The 23,126-nt window shown below is 32.0% G+C and overlaps 1 protein-coding gene across 2 annotated transcripts; it reads right to left on the bottom strand.

Moving 5' to 3' along the window:
- Nucleotides 1–5,178: 5,178 nt before the first annotated feature.
- LOC110024771 (DNA-binding protein BIN4) lies at nt 5,179–21,878 on the bottom strand. Of its 2 annotated transcripts, none has more exons than XM_020724929.1 (10): nt 21,726–21,878; nt 16,229–16,415; nt 15,752–15,813; nt 15,327–15,374; nt 11,905–12,022; nt 10,349–10,395; nt 10,191–10,217; nt 7,742–7,817; nt 6,835–6,974; nt 5,179–5,424 (listed from the first exon to the last, which is right to left on the bottom strand). In XM_020724929.1, exons 1-10 carry the CDS (start codon nt 21,771–21,773, stop codon nt 5,326–5,328), a joined length of 852 nt encoding a protein of 283 aa, XP_020580588.1. In that variant the 5' UTR covers nt 21,774–21,878; the 3' UTR covers nt 5,179–5,325. The 2 variants fall into 2 exon arrangements, with proteins under 2 accessions (XP_020580588.1, XP_020580589.1); XM_020724930.1 differs by having other exon boundaries at nt 21,671–21,747.
- Between the last annotated feature and the right edge of the window lie 1,248 nt (nt 21,879–23,126).

Genomic DNA, 23,126 nt, shown 5'->3' with positions numbered 1-23,126 from the left:
CTAAATCTTGCTATATATATATATCATTGAATTCATGTGTATTAAGAAATTACATATACTTCTACAGAGCATTAAGCCATTTCAACAATCAAAGGAAATAAAAATGTCATTTTCAACAGCCTTTGTGGAGCGAAGGGTAAAAGTCTAAATTATTATTCTTTGCACCGACCCTTTCTCCATCACTGCATGCCAAAATTGCTTTTTCATATGTTCATTTACAGGACCCACATGATAGCTTTTCTTCTGTTTGTTTTTAGTCACATAAATTATAGAGTAAAGATTAATTACATTAAAAAAAAAAATCAAATTTTGTTTATAGAAGTATATCTTCTGATCATGGATCAATGCAATCTTTTAATATTTCATATATTCGTAGGAGTATGATATTTTTCTAAATTTTCTGCATGTCAATGTTGGTTGTTGACTGAGGCCAATATCGGTTGTAACTATGATCGATGTATGTCATCAATCAATGCCAACATCCATCATCTACAAACATCGAAACTTCACGCCTACCAACATCATCACATTTTATCAACAAATACCAACATTCATTATCCACATACCTAACATTGTTCATCAACCAACACTGATGACCGCCATTATCACCACTAGGCAACACGTGTCAACCAACATGGATGTATGTTGTTGATGTCATTTAAAATTGTTTGAGTATATATGCTCAATATAAGATTTCCCACTTATATTGTCTCCCCTCCTATAAAGTAAAAAATTGAATAAAATCACCTCCCTTCTCAAAACCTCCAAAGGTCCTCTTCAACCATCATATGATCTGTGATAAAGTAGAGGATAAAAGTGTATCAATAATTGACTTATGCAACAAGCCTTCTCAAACATTTTATTCACAACATCATTAATTCATTGATAATCATAATCATAAACACTTGGCACCCACTCATATCTTACGTTTACTGGCCACCAACATTTAACACATCTCTTCTTGGTTGATTAATCTCTCATTCTACAAGAAAAATGATCAAGCAAAATCATTTTCTATTGATTGAGCTTTGATGTTACAATGTTGATGTCACTTGTAAACCATTGCCGAACATTTAGCGAAAACTAGCGTCTAACGTTCAAATATCATCATTTAACCCTTTTTTTTACATTCAAGTTTGCATTAAAAAAAATAAAAAGTGATAAAAGAGTTTATATGCTTTTCTCAACTTATCTGTGCATAAAAAAGCATTGTTCAATACTAAGATGGTAAACTCTTCTTTAAATGAAAAGAATTTCAGTGCCTAAAAAGTGATAAAAGAAGTATTTACATAAATACTTCCCAATTCTTATGTGTTTATGCATCTACCAAGTAAGTCTTACTTTTTTATATTTGTACCATCCAAATCTTTCATATCACTTGAAAAATACTGTCATTTTAACTTTTAAAAAGTAAAATACATTTTTTCATATATAGATAAGGTGGCTTTTATGTACAAAACCAAAGTTTGATATGTAAATATTTATGGATTAAATGGTATGTATGCAAATCTTCCATGATAAAATGGAGATATACTCCACACTACATTTGAGATTGTTTGGACTTCCAAGCTATCTCACTTTTTATGAGTCCCTTCATTTTCATTATCAAGTTGGAAGATTTACATGCACACCACTCAATTCCTATATGTTTACATTATCTAGTACCTAAACTTATATATTTACATATATGTCACCGTACCTATACATGAAAATGTGTATTTCACTTTTTAAAAGTCAAAATAATGATATTTTTGATTTGATAGAAAAGATCTGGATGATATAAATGTAAAAAATAATGTTTAGACGTTAGATATGTAATAACATGGCAATTGGTTGGAATGTATGTAAATGCTATAAAGCTTCAATAGATGTTGAGGCTTCAACCCTCACAATAAATTTGTTATATGATATTGGCATGAAGGTTAGGCTTCTTAATTTGGTGTTTCATATTTTTGCCCTTGCTTCCAACTTTAATGTGGCAATATTAATTAATAAGCAAAATGAGGAATGATAAACATTATATTGGTTATGCATCTTTTCCTATAATTTCATAATCAAGAGGAGCACATTTCTTTTTGGAAAAGGTGAGCCCAAAGAGCAAAATGCACTATTATAATCCACGACCTCGCGGTGGAAGACTACACTCTCAACCATTATGTTACGGGTAAGAACACAACTGTTCTACCTGATATATAGTGTGTTTGGGGCAGCTGCAGCTTATTGAATAATTTGCTGATTAAAAATAATTTGTTAATTAGCTAGGTGCAGTGGCTATTATAAATTTTTATTTTTTTTGGAAAAGTCTGACTGCATCCAGAAAGCTGCCACCGCACCTAGATTGATGCAGAGTAAAAAAAGTTGTTTTCAACATTTTGAAAACGCATAAGTTGCGAAAAGACAATTTACCCAAACAGGTCATGTGCGTTTTCAAAACGCCACCGCACCAATAAGCTGCCCCAAACGGGCCCATAACCAATAAAAACTAGCTTCTCATAAAAAGTATTTCTAAAAAAATGAAAGAAAAAAAAATATCAAAATGAATTTGATAATAATATGGATAGCAAATAATAAAAAATAAATACCATATTTTTTATTTTTTTTTTTTTTTTTGGAAAAGTCCGTCTGCAGCCAGAAAGCTCTGCCACCGCACCTAGATTGATGCGGAGTAAAAAAAGTTGTTTTCAGCATTTTGAAAACTCATAAGTTGCGAAAAGACAGCTTACCCAAACAGGTCATGTGCATTTTTAAAACGCCACCGCACCAATAAGCTGCCCCAAACGGGCCTATAATCAATAAAAACCAGCTTCTCATAAAAAGTATTTCTAAAAAAATAAAAGAAAAAAAAATATCAAAAAGAATTTGATAATAATATGAATAGCAAATAATAATAAATAAATACCATAAATAAACTCTAAATACACTCATTTTTATTTAGTTTGTTTGATTGCATTCATCATACCTTGCCATAAAAAAATAAAAAAAAATAAACAAAAATAAATAAATAAATAAAAAGGGTTCATTCCTTGTAGTCAATAGCTTGAAAATGCGTACACGGCTTTTAGAGCTTCACCACAGTGGCCATAATTCCCCAATTGACTTGAACAATCTTCCAATCAAACAATTATTAGGATGATTTACCTACATACCACTCATTTCTCATGTATTTACATATACGACCCCCACACCTCAATTTTTAAATATATGACAATTTATTTATGCATGAAAAAGATTCTTTCGGATGGTATAAATATAAAAAAGACAAAATTTAGGTGTTAGATATGTACATACATAGGAAATGGGGTGTATTTATGCAATTACCCCCCTAACAAATAATACTATTATGTATTTTTATTAATTTTATAATATTTCAAAACACCGACCGTGTCCTAAATAAAAGAAGTGGTCCACTTTAAGATTAATTGAGATGATTCTCTCAATGATTGCATGCTCTTTTAGGCAAAATATTTGTAAATAATATTTTTATAAGATGTGGGATATAAAATAATAGTTATGACAATAATAGATTTAGATATTGGGCCAAAACAACTAATTATTTATCCCATATTTTTATCTCTTATTTATTTATGAAAGTTAAAACCAGTTATATGTATTTACAATATTTACTTATTTATATTGAAATAAAGCCAATAATGTCATCACCGGTCATAAGTCTGGATGTGAAAAGTGGAGGGTTGAGTTAGGTAATCGACAGCCAGCGTAAAATTTGTCTAAATTGAATCCTTTTGATCATTGTGCAAGTGTTAGGGCTACCCCTGGAGGCGACGCGCTGTATGATTTGAATACAGTGAAATACGTCAGTCGACCCCACTTAAGTGGGATAAAGGTTTTGTTGTCGTCGTCGTACGTTGAAAAACAGCTATTAATGCAAATATTTTGATGCGGTTAAGATACTAAATTGCTACTTAATTATCCAATATATAAATATATAAAACGCAGGAGTTCATAAAATTAAGCTTTAAGGCAGATTTTTACATGTAAAAAAGCTGATGATTTTAATGATAAACATGCGGTTGTCCGCATGAAAATAAAATAATGCTTTTGTACAGTATTAAGGGTAGAGTCATTCAAATTTATACAGGAAATAAGTGGCTTTATGCACTTAAATCCCCTTCTTATTCTTTGGGGCATTTATGTACATGCCATACAACTCTTATGAATTTACTTGTCTAACAACCATGCTTCTAATTTTTTACATTTATAACACTTAAATCTTGCATATTGCTTATTTTTATGACTTAAAATTTACAACAATGCTAGCACAAACGTGGATAGCTACATATGAGAGTATTTATTTGTATGGCTTACAAGCAAAATAAACGTTTGGTAAATGTAGCCTTTGCATGGACAAAGGAGGCGTCTGAAATCAAAGGAGGCAAAATGCTTTGAAATTTCTTCCCAAAAAGGTTACACACACACCACACAATTTCTCTCCATATAATATCTAAAATTTAATATTTATATTTATAATACTTTAATGTTATAAAATTACTCATGTAAAAATATATTTTAATTTTATTGATTTTTTTTAATATCAATATACCATCTGATAATAATAAATTTATAAATATAAAATTGCTCCTGCCCTAATGGCTCATTGTTCGCAAAAAGTTCGTGCTCGACTCGTTAAGAAACTCGTGTTCGCCTCGTTTGCTAAGTTAACGAGCCAAACACGAACAACACGAACCAAGATTTGTTCGTTCGTGTTCGGCTCGTTTTGGCTCGAAATACTACTAATCAATTTTATATATATATCTTTGATGAGTAGTATTTTTTAAAAAAAAATAATTCACTACAAAACTACAATGATTTATAATCAATTAAAGTATTACTTAAGAAATTAGAATTAAAATTGTTAAATTAGATTCAAATGATGTTTTAATATAAATAATAATTTTTAAATCTGGCTCCAATCCTTAACATCTTATCGCTACGTGATTAGGGTTGTCAAAACAACTCTTTGTTTGTAAATGACTCATGTTCGGCTCGCTAAGCAAACGAGCGGAACACGAACACATTTTTTGAGCTCGAATAATAAACGAGCCGAGCACGAGCTGAGCTTGGGCTATTCAGCTCGTTTACACCCCTACCTGCCATATTGTCTTCAACAATACCCAACCATCTCATTATAATAAATTTATACATTAAACGAATGGCCCAAACATTTCGCATTGTGCTTTGCCACATTTAAATTATACTGAATATGATGAGAAGAAAAATAATATCTATACTCTCTTGTTTGAATGTCTCTCAATGAAAAAAAATAAAATTACAATGAAATGAATTATTATTTATTTATTTTTTACCTTATTTCTTAGATTTTCTGGTCCTTTTTGCAACTTGAGATTTTCTTGCTGCCTTCTTGGGTGTCTTTGCAGAAGCTTTCTTTTTCTTGCTTGGAGTACCCTATCAAAAGCAATATATCATATAAAAGAGCACTCACAAAAATTACACATATACACTGAAATTAGTGTGATATTAACTATGCATATATTACAGTCATAAAATTCTCGTGTTTATCATGGAGTGGTAGATGAATTTGATAAAACTATAATCACACTACCTGTTCTTTATGGATTCAGATTGTAGGATGGATCTCTAACGGGAGCTTCGGTAGCGCTTATTAACAGGATTTATCGCCAGATTTACAAAATCCAGCCAAACACCAAAAATGTGCGAGTTTCGTGGATTTATGAATTTTTGGATGTAAGGACCCGAATTTTGTCTTAGTTTTAGCTTAGAACCGGATTTACTAGATTCAACAAGAGCGTAACGATTCATGAATTTTACTAAATCCTGCTTACGCTAAATCTTGCTTGCAACCAAAAAGCCCACAAGGAACTTATATAGCCAAATTGAGTGATAGAAATTAAAAATGAAAGATAGCTTAGAATTTGATTAGAAATGTGGGGCAAATGGAATAGCACCGATTAAATGAAAAGCTCGTAAGAAAAATACTAAGGGGCATTTACGTACATACCAGACAATTCTTATTTATTTATACATTTAATTCTAAACATTCATATTTAGATGCATACCACTCGAATCTTTAACACGACAAAAAATGCCACCATCAATACCTTAATAAAAGTGAAATGCACCTTTTCATGTGTAGGTTCATAACACCAAGTTGTTTTAAGTGTAAATATTATAATTTAGATGTTTGAAATGTAAATACATAAGAATTGTGTGGTATGTATTAAATTTCCCTATACTAAATTTGGGCATACAAAATGAAAGAAGAAGCATCAATACGAAAGATAATTAGAACTACTTTTGAGAGATTTAGAAAAATAGCATGCCATAGCCAACATTGTAAAAAGAGAATAAATTTAGCACCTTATGCAGCACTCACAAGAATGAATAGAAAATGAGAACTCATATAATCATGAGGCATCATAAAGGTAACCATAAATAATTGGGAAGAGGCTTGTGATGATGATGAGTAAGCACAACTATCTTCCAAGGTAACATGCTGCATAGCTTCAAAAACTAGAAAAAATAAACAGATGACTTCTTCCAAATCAATGCCCTCAATCAATAATAGGCAAGCTAGAGTTCTACCACAAAATAAGGAAACATGATGGAAGGAACGTGGCAAATCCAAGTTGTTTTGACACTAATTAACAAGAAAATGGCAACGAAAACTTCGAGGAAAAAATAAATCGAATAAAATTTGATCAAAGAAGTTTTGAACACTTACAAGTAATAGATAATTCTCAATTTTTTTTAGTCAGAATGCTGTCTTCGAGAAATAAAAATTTAGAATTTATTGGGCAGGAAAACATCAGTAAGAAAATTAGGCCAGAGTATTACCATTGATTTCTCAGTTTTTCCTCGGCCTCTTTTATTTCCTTGGACTTCATTATCATTGTTGGGATCACCTTGTTGGAGAAAAGCCTTGGAAGCTTTCTCCCCCTCCTCATCCGAATCAAAAGAAAATCCATCAAGCGTCCCTGCTCAAAGTAGATCATGTTGCAAGGATAATGTCAAAGGTAATCTTTTGAATATTTTATATTTATTGCATGCTCATTTAATTAGCAGGTACGTTTATTTTTTGAAGAGAAGTATACATAGGGCCAGGAAAACAGAATTGCAAGCTGTAATAAGTAAAATTAAAAGGTTCCAATTATAAAACATGTAACTGTCAATTAACATGAAGCTGAATGACTAAATGATTTAGTCATACATATCTGGCACTGTCTTAAGCCTTTACGCAGAAGATAGGCCGTAAATAATATTCAATATATATCTATCTGTTGCCCCTTGTAAGGATTTTTTTCTTATAAACTATCATGCTAAAAGCACCCTAAGATAGTTGGAAGTTCAGATAACAAATCTATTAAACTCAATCTGATAGATATCTGTCAGACAACCTGCTGTACCTGGATTATTTAATAGGTTTACATTATGAAATGCATACCATACAAATAAATCAAGAATTAACAAAACAAAATAATTTGTAAGTTCAAGGATTGGGCATAATTAAGGAAAGCTGGAAGAAAAAACAAAGAAATATACATTCTGCCAGCTTTCAAGCATTCAATATCGAACACTGAAAGAACCAAATATGAGAACTAGGTTTTTAACTATAACAGAAGAGCTGAAGTACCCTGATAGGATTTATTAGAAAATAGATTTACAAGGATAAAATATCTAGCAGATGATTGCAAATCCACAAGTGAATAATGGAAATCAACGATCATAAGAAAAGAAACCTTGCCTTCAATCATTGTTTCAGCTTCAAACAAGTTTGACTTAGCTTCTAACCTGATGAAATCATTCATGACGGCTTCTATCTGTGCAGGCAGCATCCCTGATTAGTAAAATAAGGGCAAAAACAAATTTAAAGAATACATACAAAGCTTATCATCATCACCATTATGTCATTGATTTCATCCCAATAATTTAGGCTTCTCAGCCTCATGATCTATCAAAATTTTTATTGACATTAAATGTCGCATATTGTGCTAATACTAGTTTACATAAATCCGTTTGTCCGACTTATAATGCAAATATTTCCTGCTACTCATCATCAACCAGTATCATGTAGCTTTTCCTTCGTATCCTATACAATAGTGCATCTTCTGCTCTGCATTCACAAATCATTTAATCTATTTTTTATAAAATCATTTATTAAAGGATGGTCTATAATGTGATCATGGGAACTATAATACCACTAATTTTAGAACGTCCATCTAATATTCCTATTTTTTGAATGCTTAAGTTGACCGTTAGACATTCTTTTTTTGTCCAACAATCAAATTACATGATAATCATTTTTACTGCAAATTTATGAAAAGTTCAAATAAATCTTCGTGATGTTCTATAGCATGGAAGCTAAGAGGCACCTCATTTCAGCAAGTTTGCCTTCATATACTTATATATCTCCATATTTTCACCTTATTGATTCGTCTTTATGATTTTGCATATTTCAAATAATACATAGATGTACTTAATTTTTGTTCTACTAATCATAAGCACCAAATTTTTTTCTTGTTGTCCTCCATTATTAACTTCTCGTGTAATTCAATTAACCTTACTCCATTAGAATGCCATAAGCTTATGGCACTAAACTTATACAATTCAGGCATCAACTTGATCCTCCAACCTTACTGACTGGCATTTATATTCACAAATCCATTTAAGTACATGCCATATACTTGATTTCGTTCTATAATTCCTAAGCTCCAAATCTTCTTACGTCCTTCAATATTGACTTCTCGTTTAGTTCAAAACTGACTCTATTAGAATGCCATATGAATATAAAATACACCAAAGCATATTACTTTGAATATCTAACATAAAAGCATCCGATAACAGTGTTAAAAGGTATTTATTTAATTTTTCGTCTAACATAACCCTTCTGTGAATTTTTGGTCTCTCACTCCACAATTACGTCAAATGCTAGCCATCATCCCCATTACATATATCCATAACAACTTCCTGCCCCATAGCATTGACGTTTAAATATTCCCGTCAATTTAACAAAATTCAAGCACTCAATCACATGCTTCTCTAAGATAATGATAAGTAATATCAAGATACATTTATTTGCTCTGTATAAATTTATAGTAGTAGCTTTCAAATCAAAATAACATGCTTTTTCTTTTTGGTATAAAACCAAAACAATTTCAAATACCATTCTCCTTCTCTTTAACTCCTGTCCATCAACCCTTCGTGTAACTTCATAATATCACCCGGAAAATGTTCCCTTGTAGTTATTACTTATCATAATTTGGACATAAGAAAACATTTAAAACTAACATAAAAATGCACGTAGCAGCTTCCAAAGAATGAATGATATATGTAGTTTATCTTCATGTTGCTTAAACATATGAAATTATCATAGCTAACATTTACAACATCAAAGGTCAAATTTTGAGTGATAAATTCATCCAATATGGCTAAAAGTATCATGCAACTACAAAATATTATTCTTCCTCTTTTCTTCCATGAACACTCTCATAACTATGTCAAACTTAAAACTCTGGACCTCTTCCATAAGTAAATGCACTACATTTATCACGCTATAAAAGCTCAGTACCGTGTTGCTTATCAATTCCAATGAATTTAACTGAAAGAAGAAATTGCAAATGACAATTCAAAATTAGACAGAAGTATTTAAATTAAAATTAATAAAAGTATCATTTGATCTAATGAGTACATCATATAATCACAGTATCTGCATCACTAGTATGAAGTATAATGAAAGATTCAAATGCATCATACACTCAATTCTATGTATTTTCATGTCTAACACCTAAACTTCAATTTTCACATATAAGCCACCTTACCAATACATGAAAAGGTGTATTTCACTTTAAAAAGTTAAAATGATGGTATTTTTTATAGGATATGAAAATTTTGGGTGCTATAAATGTATAAAATCAAAGTTTAGGAGTTAGATGTGTGAATATATGAGAATTGTGTAGTTTGTACGTAAATGCCACAAGTTTAATCTGCAAAGAACACATTGTCAACTAGATGGTTCCGTGCAGAGGTAAAATTAGCACTAAGCAAATCAAGCAAAAAGGTTAGAAGATCAGTTGTTCGTATAGGTTTCATTTAATTCAATTACATGTAATTAGTCAATTAAATCCAGTACTAAAAATGTTAGAAACACCTTGAAAAGAGTTCGAGGAAATTCCATTAAGGCTCTGCCAACAAACCTTTGCTTCTGATTGACCAACACTAACCTGAGCAGAAAAGAAGATAGACAGCAATAGAGTCAGGAGCCGGAATGAAAGGAAAAACAGAGACACTACTACTTAAATAGCAAGAATGATAGATCGAGACTATCTTTTCTGTTCTTGTGAAGATCACATACAATGCAAAATGTCCTTGAAGGAACTATCGTTGACTTATATATGGTCCCTATCACAAAAAGAAAGTAATAAAAAAATTAATAAAATATTGACAAACATACTAATCAAGCTTAAATCATCTTCAAGGGAATTTAGACGCAAAAAAGTTAGAAAAGGAAATAAGATATCAGTCCAATAAAATGAAGCATAAAGAAATGAAATGCAGGACCTCAGTAGGAAAACATCACTATATTAATGTATTGTAGTTTTAAGAGTTAAATTAAGCTAAAATTTGAAAAACTTGGCACTAGGACTTGGAAGAAGGTACGAGAACACATGCATGGCATGAAGAAAAAAAAGCATTACTTTTCCATCCATCCAAAAATTTTCTGTTTTATGTGAAGCAATTGTCCAACCATTCCCATCAAAAGCACCAAATAGCATTTAGATTGAAGGCCTAAAAACGCTTTCAGTAAGGTTGAATCATGTGTTTAATATTTGGGGTGTCATCTAAAATTACAAGATAAAAGTTTGCTTAACCTGATTTCTAGCAAACACAAGCTTTAGTCCAAGTATAATAAGAAAACAAATCAAGATTGTCATACGAAGGAAAAAAAAAAAAAGAGGAAATACTTGTTGGCATATAGCCCGTTTGAAAAGAACAGAAAAAGTCCCATGGATCAGGGGGATTAAAGTATGAAAAGTCAACAGTGCCTGAATAGTTTAGTGTCATTTGGATAATTTTCTGGTCATCCCTGTGACTAAGACGGTAGAGGGAAGAGCATTTTAGCTAGGCCTGTAGGGTCCAAAGTAGAGGCAGAGAAAATGAAAGGATGGATCCCATAAACAAGATCTTCCTCAGGCAGACAACCCCCTGCTCGATCAATACTGCACCAATGTGGTCTGATCGAGCAGGAAATTTAGTACATTAATGTCATTGTTTATTTTACTTAAACTAGAATTCATGATAAAAACAAGGACAACAAAAAATTCTGCAGCTTTCACTGAAATTTAAAATATCCAAACAGGCCCTTGAAGTTATAAATTAGGAAGATTTACATATATACCACTAAATTCCCACGGATTTACATATCGAACGCCTAAAATTCAATTTTTACGTATGTGTCACCATACCTATGCATGAAAAGATGTATTTCACTTTTAGAAGTCAAAATTGTGGTATTTTTTATGTGATATAAAAGATTTGAGTGGTATAGTTTAGGTGTTAGACATATAAATACATGGGAGTTGGGGGGTAAGCATGTAAATGCCACTGTAAATTAAGTTCTTTTACAGAATGTGGGATAAGATCACAAAGACATTAACTTAACTAAAAATGTAAATGTCGTTAACATTTGCAAATGATAAATGAATTGAATGGTTCCTTTTTTTCTATCACGACTTTGCTTTCAAAAGAACATCACGAGGAGAAAAAGCAGAAGAGAACCACATTATATTCCTTGATTAGAGGTTCAGAGCTGCCACCAAGAAAATGTCAAATGGAAAATGATAAAGAAGGCTTCATTTTCTACGTAAAGCGGATCTGAAAAATCACTCTTTGAAGCCTTACAACCAATACCTTTTAAATCTAAAAACAATTCATGATTCCCAGAAGAGGCATTTGAAACTATTATTCGTCCAACAGCACCAACATCACCACTTAAATCTATGGAGTCCCCATCACATTCTACAAGTGCCTGCATAAAATAAAGGCATCTTAAAGCCATGTAAGCACAAGAGATTCACTGGAAAATGAGAAGTGCCAATATTAATATTAAATTGAAGGACATTTTGCCAAATTTATGCCCTTTAAATTTATTGAAAATCATGTTTCATACTATATTATAAAGAATTTAAATGTTGAAAGCTTACATGCAGGCAAACCACACTTTAAATATAAAGTACATACCAAAAGATGCTCTAAAAGTAAGAAGATTTATGCAATGGCCACCGATATCTATCCAATTTACAAAACTACTACCCATATAAAAATCATTGTGAGAAATCAAGTCCTTAAAGAGATAGAGATCAACATAGATACAAATAGCATCATACACAATTAGAAATAATATAGCAAATACTAAAGCACTTTTTTGTTGAAAAATCGCAACAAAAAAAAAAAAAAAAATTATGATCTTACCTAGTTGAAATTCAATAGAATAAATAAGCTACAATGTGATGCCCATCTCCAAACTCAAGAAAGCGGCAAAAGAATGCAAGTGAAACTACAATGTTACTAGTTCCGATGGACTTTGCAGTGTAATGATCTCGGTTACTTGGACAGTCCTCTAGAAGGCGAAGGCATCAAAAACAAATGGCAATTAATGAAGTGGAATTGAAAGGATGAAAGCTGACTTGAGGAAAATGGGACAGTCCTTCTAGAGATGAAGAAAGCATAATCTGATGTTGGTGGAAAAGCAACGCTCAAAGGTCGAATAGGCCACTAAAAATGGTCGGATATATCCTCCCTTGGAGGAGGAGATGGCATATGACCAAAATAAATGATAAAATCATGCGGGAAGGTTGTAGAGGTCACCAGAGCTGATCAAACAGGTACTCTCTGGAAGGCAAAAATGACACAAATAGTAGTCAACCAGTAACTTTAAGAGCAACTAGAACCGATGAGAGACTTAAAGTTAACGAGCAACTAGAGACAGTCTAGACAATCATTCTCACTGAAATTGGGGACTAGGCATAAAAAATAACATGTATAACTATAAGTAATCAAAATGGACTTACTCTGAAAGAGAGGGTTGAACTACTAAGTGATTGAGCAAGTGACGACATTTGTTTTATTTTTTTTGGGTCTGTGTGTGACGAAGAAGGTAAGAAGAGGGAAACCAAACCCGAGTAGCTAGAACTCCAAGAATATGTCAGAGTTTGAAATTCTCCACAATTCAATGACTTCTTTGATTCCCTCTAGTTGCAGAATGGGAGTTGGGCCACCCGAGATTGGCAAAGAAGGTTGGATGGGGAACACTAGAGAATAAATTTGTTCTTCAGGGGATAATCAAAGCTTTAAAATGTTATGTGGTATGAGGACTTCTATCTTAATTACAAATCTCCAGAATATGTAGAATCAAGCCCTATTTATGGATTTTTATTTTTGTTGAAATTTTGATTCATATCAAAACGTACATCTAAAATCAATTATTAGTAACAAAAGATGCCCAAATCAATATCCGCCTCTAATCTTAAAGTGTACAAATGATCCTGTTATCAATGATTAGTGACAACAAGTGCCAGAAAATGGTGGTGTGGCAACAACTTCAATTGATGAAGTCTTCAAACAACAATTTATTTGTGTTCAAATCAATCTAAACTTGTACATATTGGATTAAAAATAAAAAAGAAAGATCCTTAATCTTAATACACCATAATTTAACAATGAAACTACAAATTTTTATAGCCACTTGGAAGTTGTCTGCTAGGGGGGGGGGGTGTTTGCTAGGTTACCTAGAGTCGAAGAAGGTTATATCAGGGAAACCAAACCCAAGTAGCTAGAACTCCAAGCATCAATTCAATGACTTCTTTGTTTCCCTCTAGTAGCATAATGGGAGTTGGGCCACCCGAGATTGGCACAAAAGGTTGGATGGGAAAAACTAGAGAACAAGTTTGTTCTTCGGGGGACAATCAAAGCTCTAAAATCTCATGTGGTATAAGGACTTCTATCTTAATTATAAATCTCCAAAATGTGTAGAATCAAGCCCTATTTATGGATTTTTTTTTTGTTGAAATTTTGATTCATATCAAAACAAACACCTAAAATCAATTATTAGAAACAACAGATGCCCAAATCAATATCCTCCTCTAACCATAAAGTGTACGGATAATCCTGTTATCAATTATTAGTAACGACAATCTTAAGAGGTGGGACAAGTGCCAGACAATGGTGGTTTGGGGACAACTTCAATTGATGAGGTCTTCAAACAACAACTTATCCGTGTTCAAATCAATCAAAACTTATACATATTGGATTCAAAATAAAAAAAAATAAAAAATAAGATACTTAATCTTAAAATACTATAATTTAACAATGAAACTATAAATTTTAATAGCCACTTGGTCTCTAGCTTTGGAGAATGGCCACACTTCTACAGTTAAATCTAACTTCCTTGCTCTCAATTATTAGTTATCCTCTCAATACTTACTCTTTAAGTAGTTCGGAGTTACTCCACAAGTTCTCCATTATCTCAGCCCATCCATTGAACCCATCTACATCCTTTGTTTTCTTTCCTCTCCCATAACATTACAATTGTATCTCCCACTCTATCTTCGTCATGTTGTACAATTTTAAATTCCAAATCTACAGACTTATTTAGGTGCTCATTGAATTAAGTTCTCATCACTATGAAGTTTTTCGACTCTTCCATTAAAGTTCTAGAGTCCCAACCCACTACTTTCACATTTTCAGACTCTCTTGTTAGATCTATCAGTTATAAAGCTCCACTCCAAGCCCTCTTATTTATGTTCCTCTTTCGCAAGGCAATTAACATGCCTCAAACTTGTTCTCTCTTTCTATTCTCAATTTGAAAGCAAGCTTCAGTGGTGAGCAATTTTGAAGTTAAAATTTAGTCTCCATGAATTTATTACAAATTGAGCAATAGACAATAAAATGTGAAGTTCATTCTTTAATTTTCTAATGGGTTTGGGATACTCGATTCATTTTGTAAATATTATCGAAGACAATGATAAAAAGCTTACACGGTTTTAACTGAACCATATATCTTGATCCCATTTGCATGTTGTCCAAGAAAAAGTTCTATACTATCATTTTTCTCCCTCATTTATCATTATAAAAAAATAACAACTTCAGAAGCATGTTATCCTTAGTTCTTCACCTATTTAGGTAGAACAAGAACACTTTCAACAACAAAGAAAATCAATTATATTTTATATGCATATCTCCTCAATAACTTATACATGTTAGTACCAGCTAATTGAACTAGACAAATTTCACTGAAGAACATGTTTTGATTGGTGAATGAGTAAAAGCAGTACCTTTAAGCGTTGCACCTTGTCAGGGAATACTAGAGGCAGACTTGACACCTAAAACATCAGAAAACACATTAAAAATTTTTCTGATGAGATGCAGAAGTTTAAAATATCATTAAAAATAGTGATGAGTATACATTATGGAAAATAGATAACATGGGATGGTAAGAAAAAAGCTCCATTATTATGATATGCTTCAGAGACCTACGTAATAAATGTCAAATATTCATTTTTAAGAAGAAATAATTAGTTCATCATCTCAACCCAAAAAATAAAATACAAAATAAAATGGCTATATATGCATGTAAAAGCAATCCATACTGAAATTGCATAAAACAAATAAAAACCTCAGTTAAATAGACATGACTTCCTCTAGAAATTCAATTAATTTTAAGGGACAAGCCTATCGCTACAATAGGTTGAAATCTTACTAAAGAAGCAGCAGGCTTCGCTTTCGTATCTTCATGCACATCCTCCAGTGCATCCAACGCATCTGTCACGGGAGGAAAAACAACCAAAAAGCAGTTATGAAAAGGAAAATGACTATCACTAATGCTACCAAAATATTTTAGCAGCATAATACATTAAAATCTTATTGCCTAAATAGTTTAGCTACATAATAAATTAAGGAAGATTTACATACATACCACTAAATTCTTATGTATTTACATATCTAAAACCTATACTTCAATTTTCACATATATGCCACCTTACCATGCAAAGGTGTATTTCACCTTTTCGAAGTTGAAATAGTGGTACTTTTGATCTCATATAAGAGATTCCGGTGGTATAAATGTAAAAAAGTAAAGTTTAGCTGATAGGTACGTGAATACATAGAAATTGGGTGGTGTGTCTGTAAACGCCCCATAAATTGATTACCACTAACTTGCAAATAATGGACATATTACCATCTTTTGGAGTGTGAGTCTTTTTTTTTGGAGCCCTAGGTTTTGTAGACTTAGAGATGGGAGTATTTTCTCCGCTCTCAATAAGGATTATCTCGTGTTTGTTTGTAAGCTTCTCCGCTTGATGGGATGATTTCGGAGTACTTTCTGGAGAGGTGTCAGAACTAAGCTCAAAAGCACGATCAGGTGCCTGTTTGAAAAGAAATATAAATCACATTAATTTGGATTTAAAAAAAACTAAGTAGACAAAACTGAGAAATATCAAGGATAAACAAGTTTATATCACCATTAAAAATTAAAAAATAAGCATATATCAATTCATTAAACTGCGACACCAAACGACATACTATACCAATGAAACTTTAAATAGAAGCTCTTTTCGTTAGGCATCTATGGTTTTCATTATAAAACATTAGAAGCATCGTCATGGAGTAGAATATTAAAGTAGCATTTACGCAGAGAGGAATAATATATCAACAGCGAACAAAAAAGGTGTACCAACTACAAGAGACTCCATCTATTATATGGTATTGGAAATATTTGATATATATGTAATTGATCGTTATGCCAGGACTCATAAGTTATTGATAAAGAATATCAAATGAGTACAAAGTAAGGTTTTCTGAGAAACTTGGACAAGTTTCAACTAGTTCACCAAGAAGGCAATAGACAAAAAAAGAAACTCCTGCTAGCACGATGAAAAAGAAATTTCAGATAAATGAAATTCTTCTAAAAGGGAGAAGAATCTTTTGGGGATCAAATTGTCCATCCATTTTAAAGATATTCATAAAATGTTGCATAAACAATTTGGGCATCTGATCATAAAACAGCAATGAGATTGAGTCACTTGATTTTGGGCCAAGAAGTCTACAGCTCTTGCTGGCACCGGAATCAACCGAGCCAACCTTATCCTTTGTTGTTGCTACATGCAAGAGGCATAAAAATGCTAGTTCAACTCTACATGAAACAAAGAAAATTATTTTGCTATTTTCAATAAAACATAGTAAGAAAATAGCAAACAGGAGGTTATTTGCTGAAGGAAACTCAAAACAAAGGGCATTACTTGCTGTCCAGTAGAGAAAAAGGGGCAAAATAGTGAGCGGAAAACTTTATAATGAGAAACCATTGCCTAAATGTAAATTCATTTATTTCAAGACAATAAAGGCATCCCCTAACATACTAAACTCTTCTAATCCTCTTCTACTCTTTCTATTTATAGACTTTGTTGTAGCTAAGGTCCTTGAGGAGTATATTACACTAAAAAAATTCACCATATTTCTTTAGTTGGCCTTCATTTAGTTTTTTTCTAATTCTTTCGAAGTCAATATTTATTAGTCATTTTTAAATAAGATTTTTATTTTTCAATCCTCACATTTTGTCTTTCCTCTCCCACAATCTAGTTGTTTATAAGCACATTTGATTTCTAAGAAATTAGTCATCTTTATTATCATATGTCAAATCACCTTAACCTAATTATAACCTTAAATCTAACAATTACAAAACTGCAATATCTATAGTAATAAGCGCATATATGGAAATGAGGCAGTACATGATGGCCTCTACGTTAAAAAAATATGCAGATGTTAATTAAGTTCTCACATGATGATGTTGTGTTATCAAACTTTTTAACAATTATGTAGCCATACTTGCACTATGGTTTTGCAGTTACATTTCAAATCATGCAAGCTTCAAAATATGAAGTCCCTTACCTCTTATTACACATGGAAAGTTGTGTAAGAAGTTAACTTTGGTGAATAAATGAAAAAAATAAAAGTTCCAAACTTCCATGCCAGCCACTTTATTTTCCCGCTCTTTTTGGGTAGAAGTAATGCTCAGTAGATTCAAAACTATACAAAGAATCAAGCTTCACTCAAAAAAATTTAAAACATGCTTCTCTTACTTCCCTTTCAGACTATCTTAGTTTTTATTTTCTCTTCTTAGTTCTCTCTTCAAAATTTTGCTAATAATTTTTTTGTCTGCATACTTTGGTATCAGAGCAAGCAAATTCTTTGAAAAAAATACTTATTTTGGTGCTGAAATTGGATCTTCATATTGTTCTTAGTGATTTCTCTGAATCATTATCACTATTTGGATTAATTTCCATATCTAATGTACACAATAATGATTAAATTTTTACAAATTTTCTTCTATTACGGACTTCAGCTCCACAAAATTTTATCTTCTTGAAAAAAAATTCAATTGATGCGGTCATTAATTTATACAAGTTTCAGTATTAATTTTTAATTTTTATTGTTTACACTTTCTGTTTCTGTTTTTTTTTTTTCTTTAAGAATTCTTCTGCAACATCTATGTTAAATACTTTCTCAAATTATTACTACTTTTTGGTATAAGCTGTGTTCAAATATAGTTAAGCTATAAACGAGTCAAACTAGAACGAATCGACAAAAAATGCCATAAATTAGTTAAACAGACCATACATAAACTAGATCAGACTACCAAAGTCCTAAGTTGATTAATATCATTACTTACTAAGCCTCACTTCCTAAAAGACCATTATAACTCCTAGATAAATTAATCCTTCACATTCACACTCCCTCATACCTTGACATACTCCACGTATTTCCCTTCAATGAGCCATTTACTATTCCCTAATAAACTAGGCCTTGCATAATCTCAAAGATACAATAATACAACATCTACATTTCCCCACTTCATGCATCTTGAGATCCCACACAGCCCAATACAATTATGGGATTATAGAAAATCCCCGCCTCTTCTAAGTATGACACTTCTCTATTTATTTTTTCACTATTTTCGTGCATTTTTACATAATATTGTAGAGACTTATTCATGTGATCCTTCAACCATTGCTCATATGTTTAGATGTCAATCCTATGTTTTCATGATGTTGCCCCTTCAACCGACCTTCTAAATTCATTACTTCTTCTACATGTGGGTTGTTTCATGTGGAGAAACATGGCTTTTCTACATGATTTTTGGAGAGTTTGGAGAGTGCTAAAGGATTTTTAATAATATTGACTTAAACGTTAGGAAATAGATATAAATTACAATTATTTAAGGCATGTAATCAATAAATGATGGCTTAATAAAATGATAAGTTCCTCTTAAACTTATATGTTTGTTGGATGTTTAATTCTTTGAATGTGGAGCATATGTTGAATGCCAATTGAAGTTATTCTTGGGGCAAGGCCTTAAACTTTATGTTGGCTATTTATATTCTTGTACTTTTTTTCTACATGATTTATAATTAATTTTACAAAAGAGATTAATTTTATTCAAAATGCCATATATTGGATTGGCAACACAAATCATTATCCGAACATTATTGTTATGTTTCCAAATTTCTTGCACAATTTGACTTTGAGAACTATAAAATTATTATTTGAAGTGAATTCTTTTTGTTTTCTAAGCTTAGATCTAAAGAAAATAGAAATTTATTTAATTATAGGTCTTTAATAAAATAAAATCATAATTCTTGGTTGCTTGAATTTTGTGCATTGCATCATTTAGCTGCATTATAAAATTTAAACTGAAAACCAAATGATGTCTTGCATCACCCCCTAGGTGTTCTCTTCCTTTCAAGAAACTAACAATCACCACAACCTAACCCAAGTCCACACGAACACCATAATTGTAATAATGATATGATCTCCCCTATATTCTCAAAGAAGCTTGTATGCCTTAAATCAATACTTGATGGATTAATAAAATGATAAGTTCCTCTTAAACATATAAGCTTTTTGGATGTGTAATTTTTCAAACATAGTTCGTATGTTGAGTGTCTATTAAAATTATTCTTTTACAAGGTGAAACCTTGAACTTTAGGTTGGCTATTTATATTCTTGTACTTTTTTTCTATATAATTTTACAAAAAAGATTAATTTTATTCAAAATTTAATGAATTGGGTTGACAACACAAATCATGATCCAAACATTATTGTTATGTTTCCAAATTTCTTGCACAAATTGATTTTCATGACTATTAAATTATTACTTGGAGTGAATCTTAGTATTTTGTAGCTTAGATCTAAGGAAATTAAGTATTTATTTAATTATAAAATAAATCATAAATCTTTGTTGCTTGAATTTTATTCATTATATCATTTAGCTGCATTATAAACTGACGGCCATTAGAAGCCATCCCCTCGTTCTCTTCCTTCATGAAACTAGCAATCACCACAATCTAATCTAGGCCCACACGACTACCATAATTGCAATAATGACATATTATCTCCCCTATATTATAAAAGAAGCTTGTATGCTTCATATCCTTCTCTTCGATCATGAAACCCGCACAAGCTCTTTATTCTAATCAACAAGTTTGTCATCGTCACTCTTATGTAGAAACATTTCCAAATTTTTTTTTAATAACAAACCATGCACACAATTCTTATTTTTCTCCCTTCGTGTGATGAATTTAATGAGCAAATTAAGTAGTCTCTTGATCATTTGTTTGCTAATTTTCTAATCAAACGTGAAAAAATATTATCTTAAATTCAATCACTTGTCACAAAACAAACCTTCCTTAGTTTCCCCAAAGCCAAAGAACATAAATTTAAGCAGAAGTCTATACTGATGAATCTCGGAAAATGAAATTAATGACTGAAAACTACCTAGTATAATATTCACTTGATCTCAAGTCTGATTTTGATGCGGTGAACAGCATTGTGTGATTGATTCTACACTAGATCATATACTGAACCCTATATATATATTATGGAAAAGTTTGTAGGACCTTCGCTTCCTCTGAAGATTTTGATTCCACGCATTGATAACAACTTCATCCTCCCTTGTCTGCCACAGCCTACATTGTTAGATGATCACAAGCATACAACTATCTATGTTATCAAACTGATTCTTCCGATGCCAGATACTTAAAACTTTATTGTTGCAGTTTGGTTGACTTCTATCATATTTCAGAACGGTGTGCCATCTAGTGTTGCCTCCATGAACTCCACCAAACTATTTAAGAGAAGAAGAGGTCTTTGAGAATTGGTGCAACGCAAGACGACCCAAGCCTGAAGATGTTAGCATAAGTTCCTGTATAGAATATATAAAAGCTGTCCTACTGTCATGTATTTTAATAATTCTGCAAAATTAATATTCATAATAGGGTTTGATCAAGCTCCAAAGCTAAAAATCTAGCATCAACACAGGACACCCAACACACATCAGATTTTGCTCTTTTCCGCCCTCTATATTTAAATAGTATTCGCATTTTTTTCCAACAAAGTATGCTTTATGATCAAGCTCCAATACAGCAAACTAGCATCAACGCAGGGCACACAAAACACATCAGAAGAATAAAAATTACAAGCTTACAAGTAAATCCCTAGAACAAAACTGAAGTATCAATAAGCAGAACTAAATACAACTCAAAAAAACCCTAGAACCAGGCTATAAGCGAAAAAACGCATTTATAGTTAATTGCATTTCTAGCGAAGAAATAACCAAGCCCAATACCATTCGATGATTGTGAGAAGACTGGAGAAAGAAAACGATGAATTAGGTCGAAAACCTTAAACTCCCGAATCCAGTCGATAGATTCATCGCTGGAGCTGCCCATTTCTTTCAGTGCCACACAATTTGGGAGCCTCGCTGCTCTTGCTTTGGTGGCACGTTGGTCAGCTTCTTCCCTGACGTTAGATAATAGTACAAAACTAGAGCTGCGCAGCGCCTGCAATGGGAAAATTTATTCCATATTATTCCATACAGCACCGCCATCACAAAAAATTAAAAACTAAAATAGTTTCACTGTCATACATTTTTGTTCTGATGAATGATGTACATCTTTGCTGATGAATGATGGAGATTATATATTTCTGTATAAGATGACTCTTATATATGAGATGCAGGTTAACATAAATACATTCACAGTTCCCTGACGTTAGATAATAGTACAAAACTAGAGCTACGCAGCGCCTGCAATGGGAAAATTTATTCAATTATTCCATACTATTCCATACGGCACCCTCATCACAACAAATAAAAATAAAAATAAAAAAAAATCAAAATAGAGTCCACTGTCATACATCTTTATTTTAACAAATGATGGAGATTATGCATTTCTGTATAGAATGACCCTTATATATGCGATGCGGGTTTAACATAAAAACATCCGCAAAAGATTTCATGATATTTTTGTATGGATAATTATATAGTTTTCATATGATTTATTGTACATAAAACAAAATCTATATTTTGTTGTTGATATTAACATTGATGAGGAAATTAAGTGAAATATGTATTCACATGAGGAAAAAAAAATTGGTTATAAAGTCCCGCACTAGTTTGTTTATTTTCTTTTTTTTTTAATTATCTAAGTTAATTATTGGATGCTACAAACATGCTAGCAAGCATCTCAAAAAAATTTGGGGGTCAACATCAAAGACACACGAGTGAAATCATGACAACAAAGCAGAAAACTCATTGGTAAATAGTTGATCGACTTTATGGTCTGGTGGATCGACATAATATGTTGACCGACAAAATCTTTTATCCAGTAGTCTGTTGGCTGACGGATTTGTTGATCATAAGTCTGCTAGCAAAGTTCCACACTTCATGATCGGGCAACAAAAAATCTCTAGGAAGAAGATATGGCCGACCTTCACAGCCGGCTGACACACATACACGACGGTAGACTAACATAGTCGGTCGGCCTTCAAGGTTTCGGTCAATCGGCCAGACGCCCCCATTTATTATTAATTACCATGTAATTTGAATTCAATTTTTTAACACAGTTATAAAAGTTGTTTTTCCTTACATCTACTTGTAATCTCAGACCCCTATAAATAGGAGGTTGGAACATCAATAAAGAGACCTTCCTTTGAATTCTTTCACTTTTGGATCATCACGCTTGTGTGTTTTGACACTTAAAATATTTTCTTACATTCTATCTCTCTGTCGCTCTCTCTTTCAT

This window comes from Phalaenopsis equestris, unplaced genomic scaffold, assembly GCF_001263595.1.
Source record: "Phalaenopsis equestris unplaced genomic scaffold, ASM126359v1 Scaffold000273, whole genome shotgun sequence".
Lineage (NCBI taxonomy): Eukaryota > Viridiplantae > Streptophyta > Magnoliopsida > Asparagales > Orchidaceae > Phalaenopsis > Phalaenopsis equestris.
The sequence above is the reverse complement of the archived record's forward strand: the minus strand, read 5'-3'. Positions and strand labels throughout refer to the sequence as shown.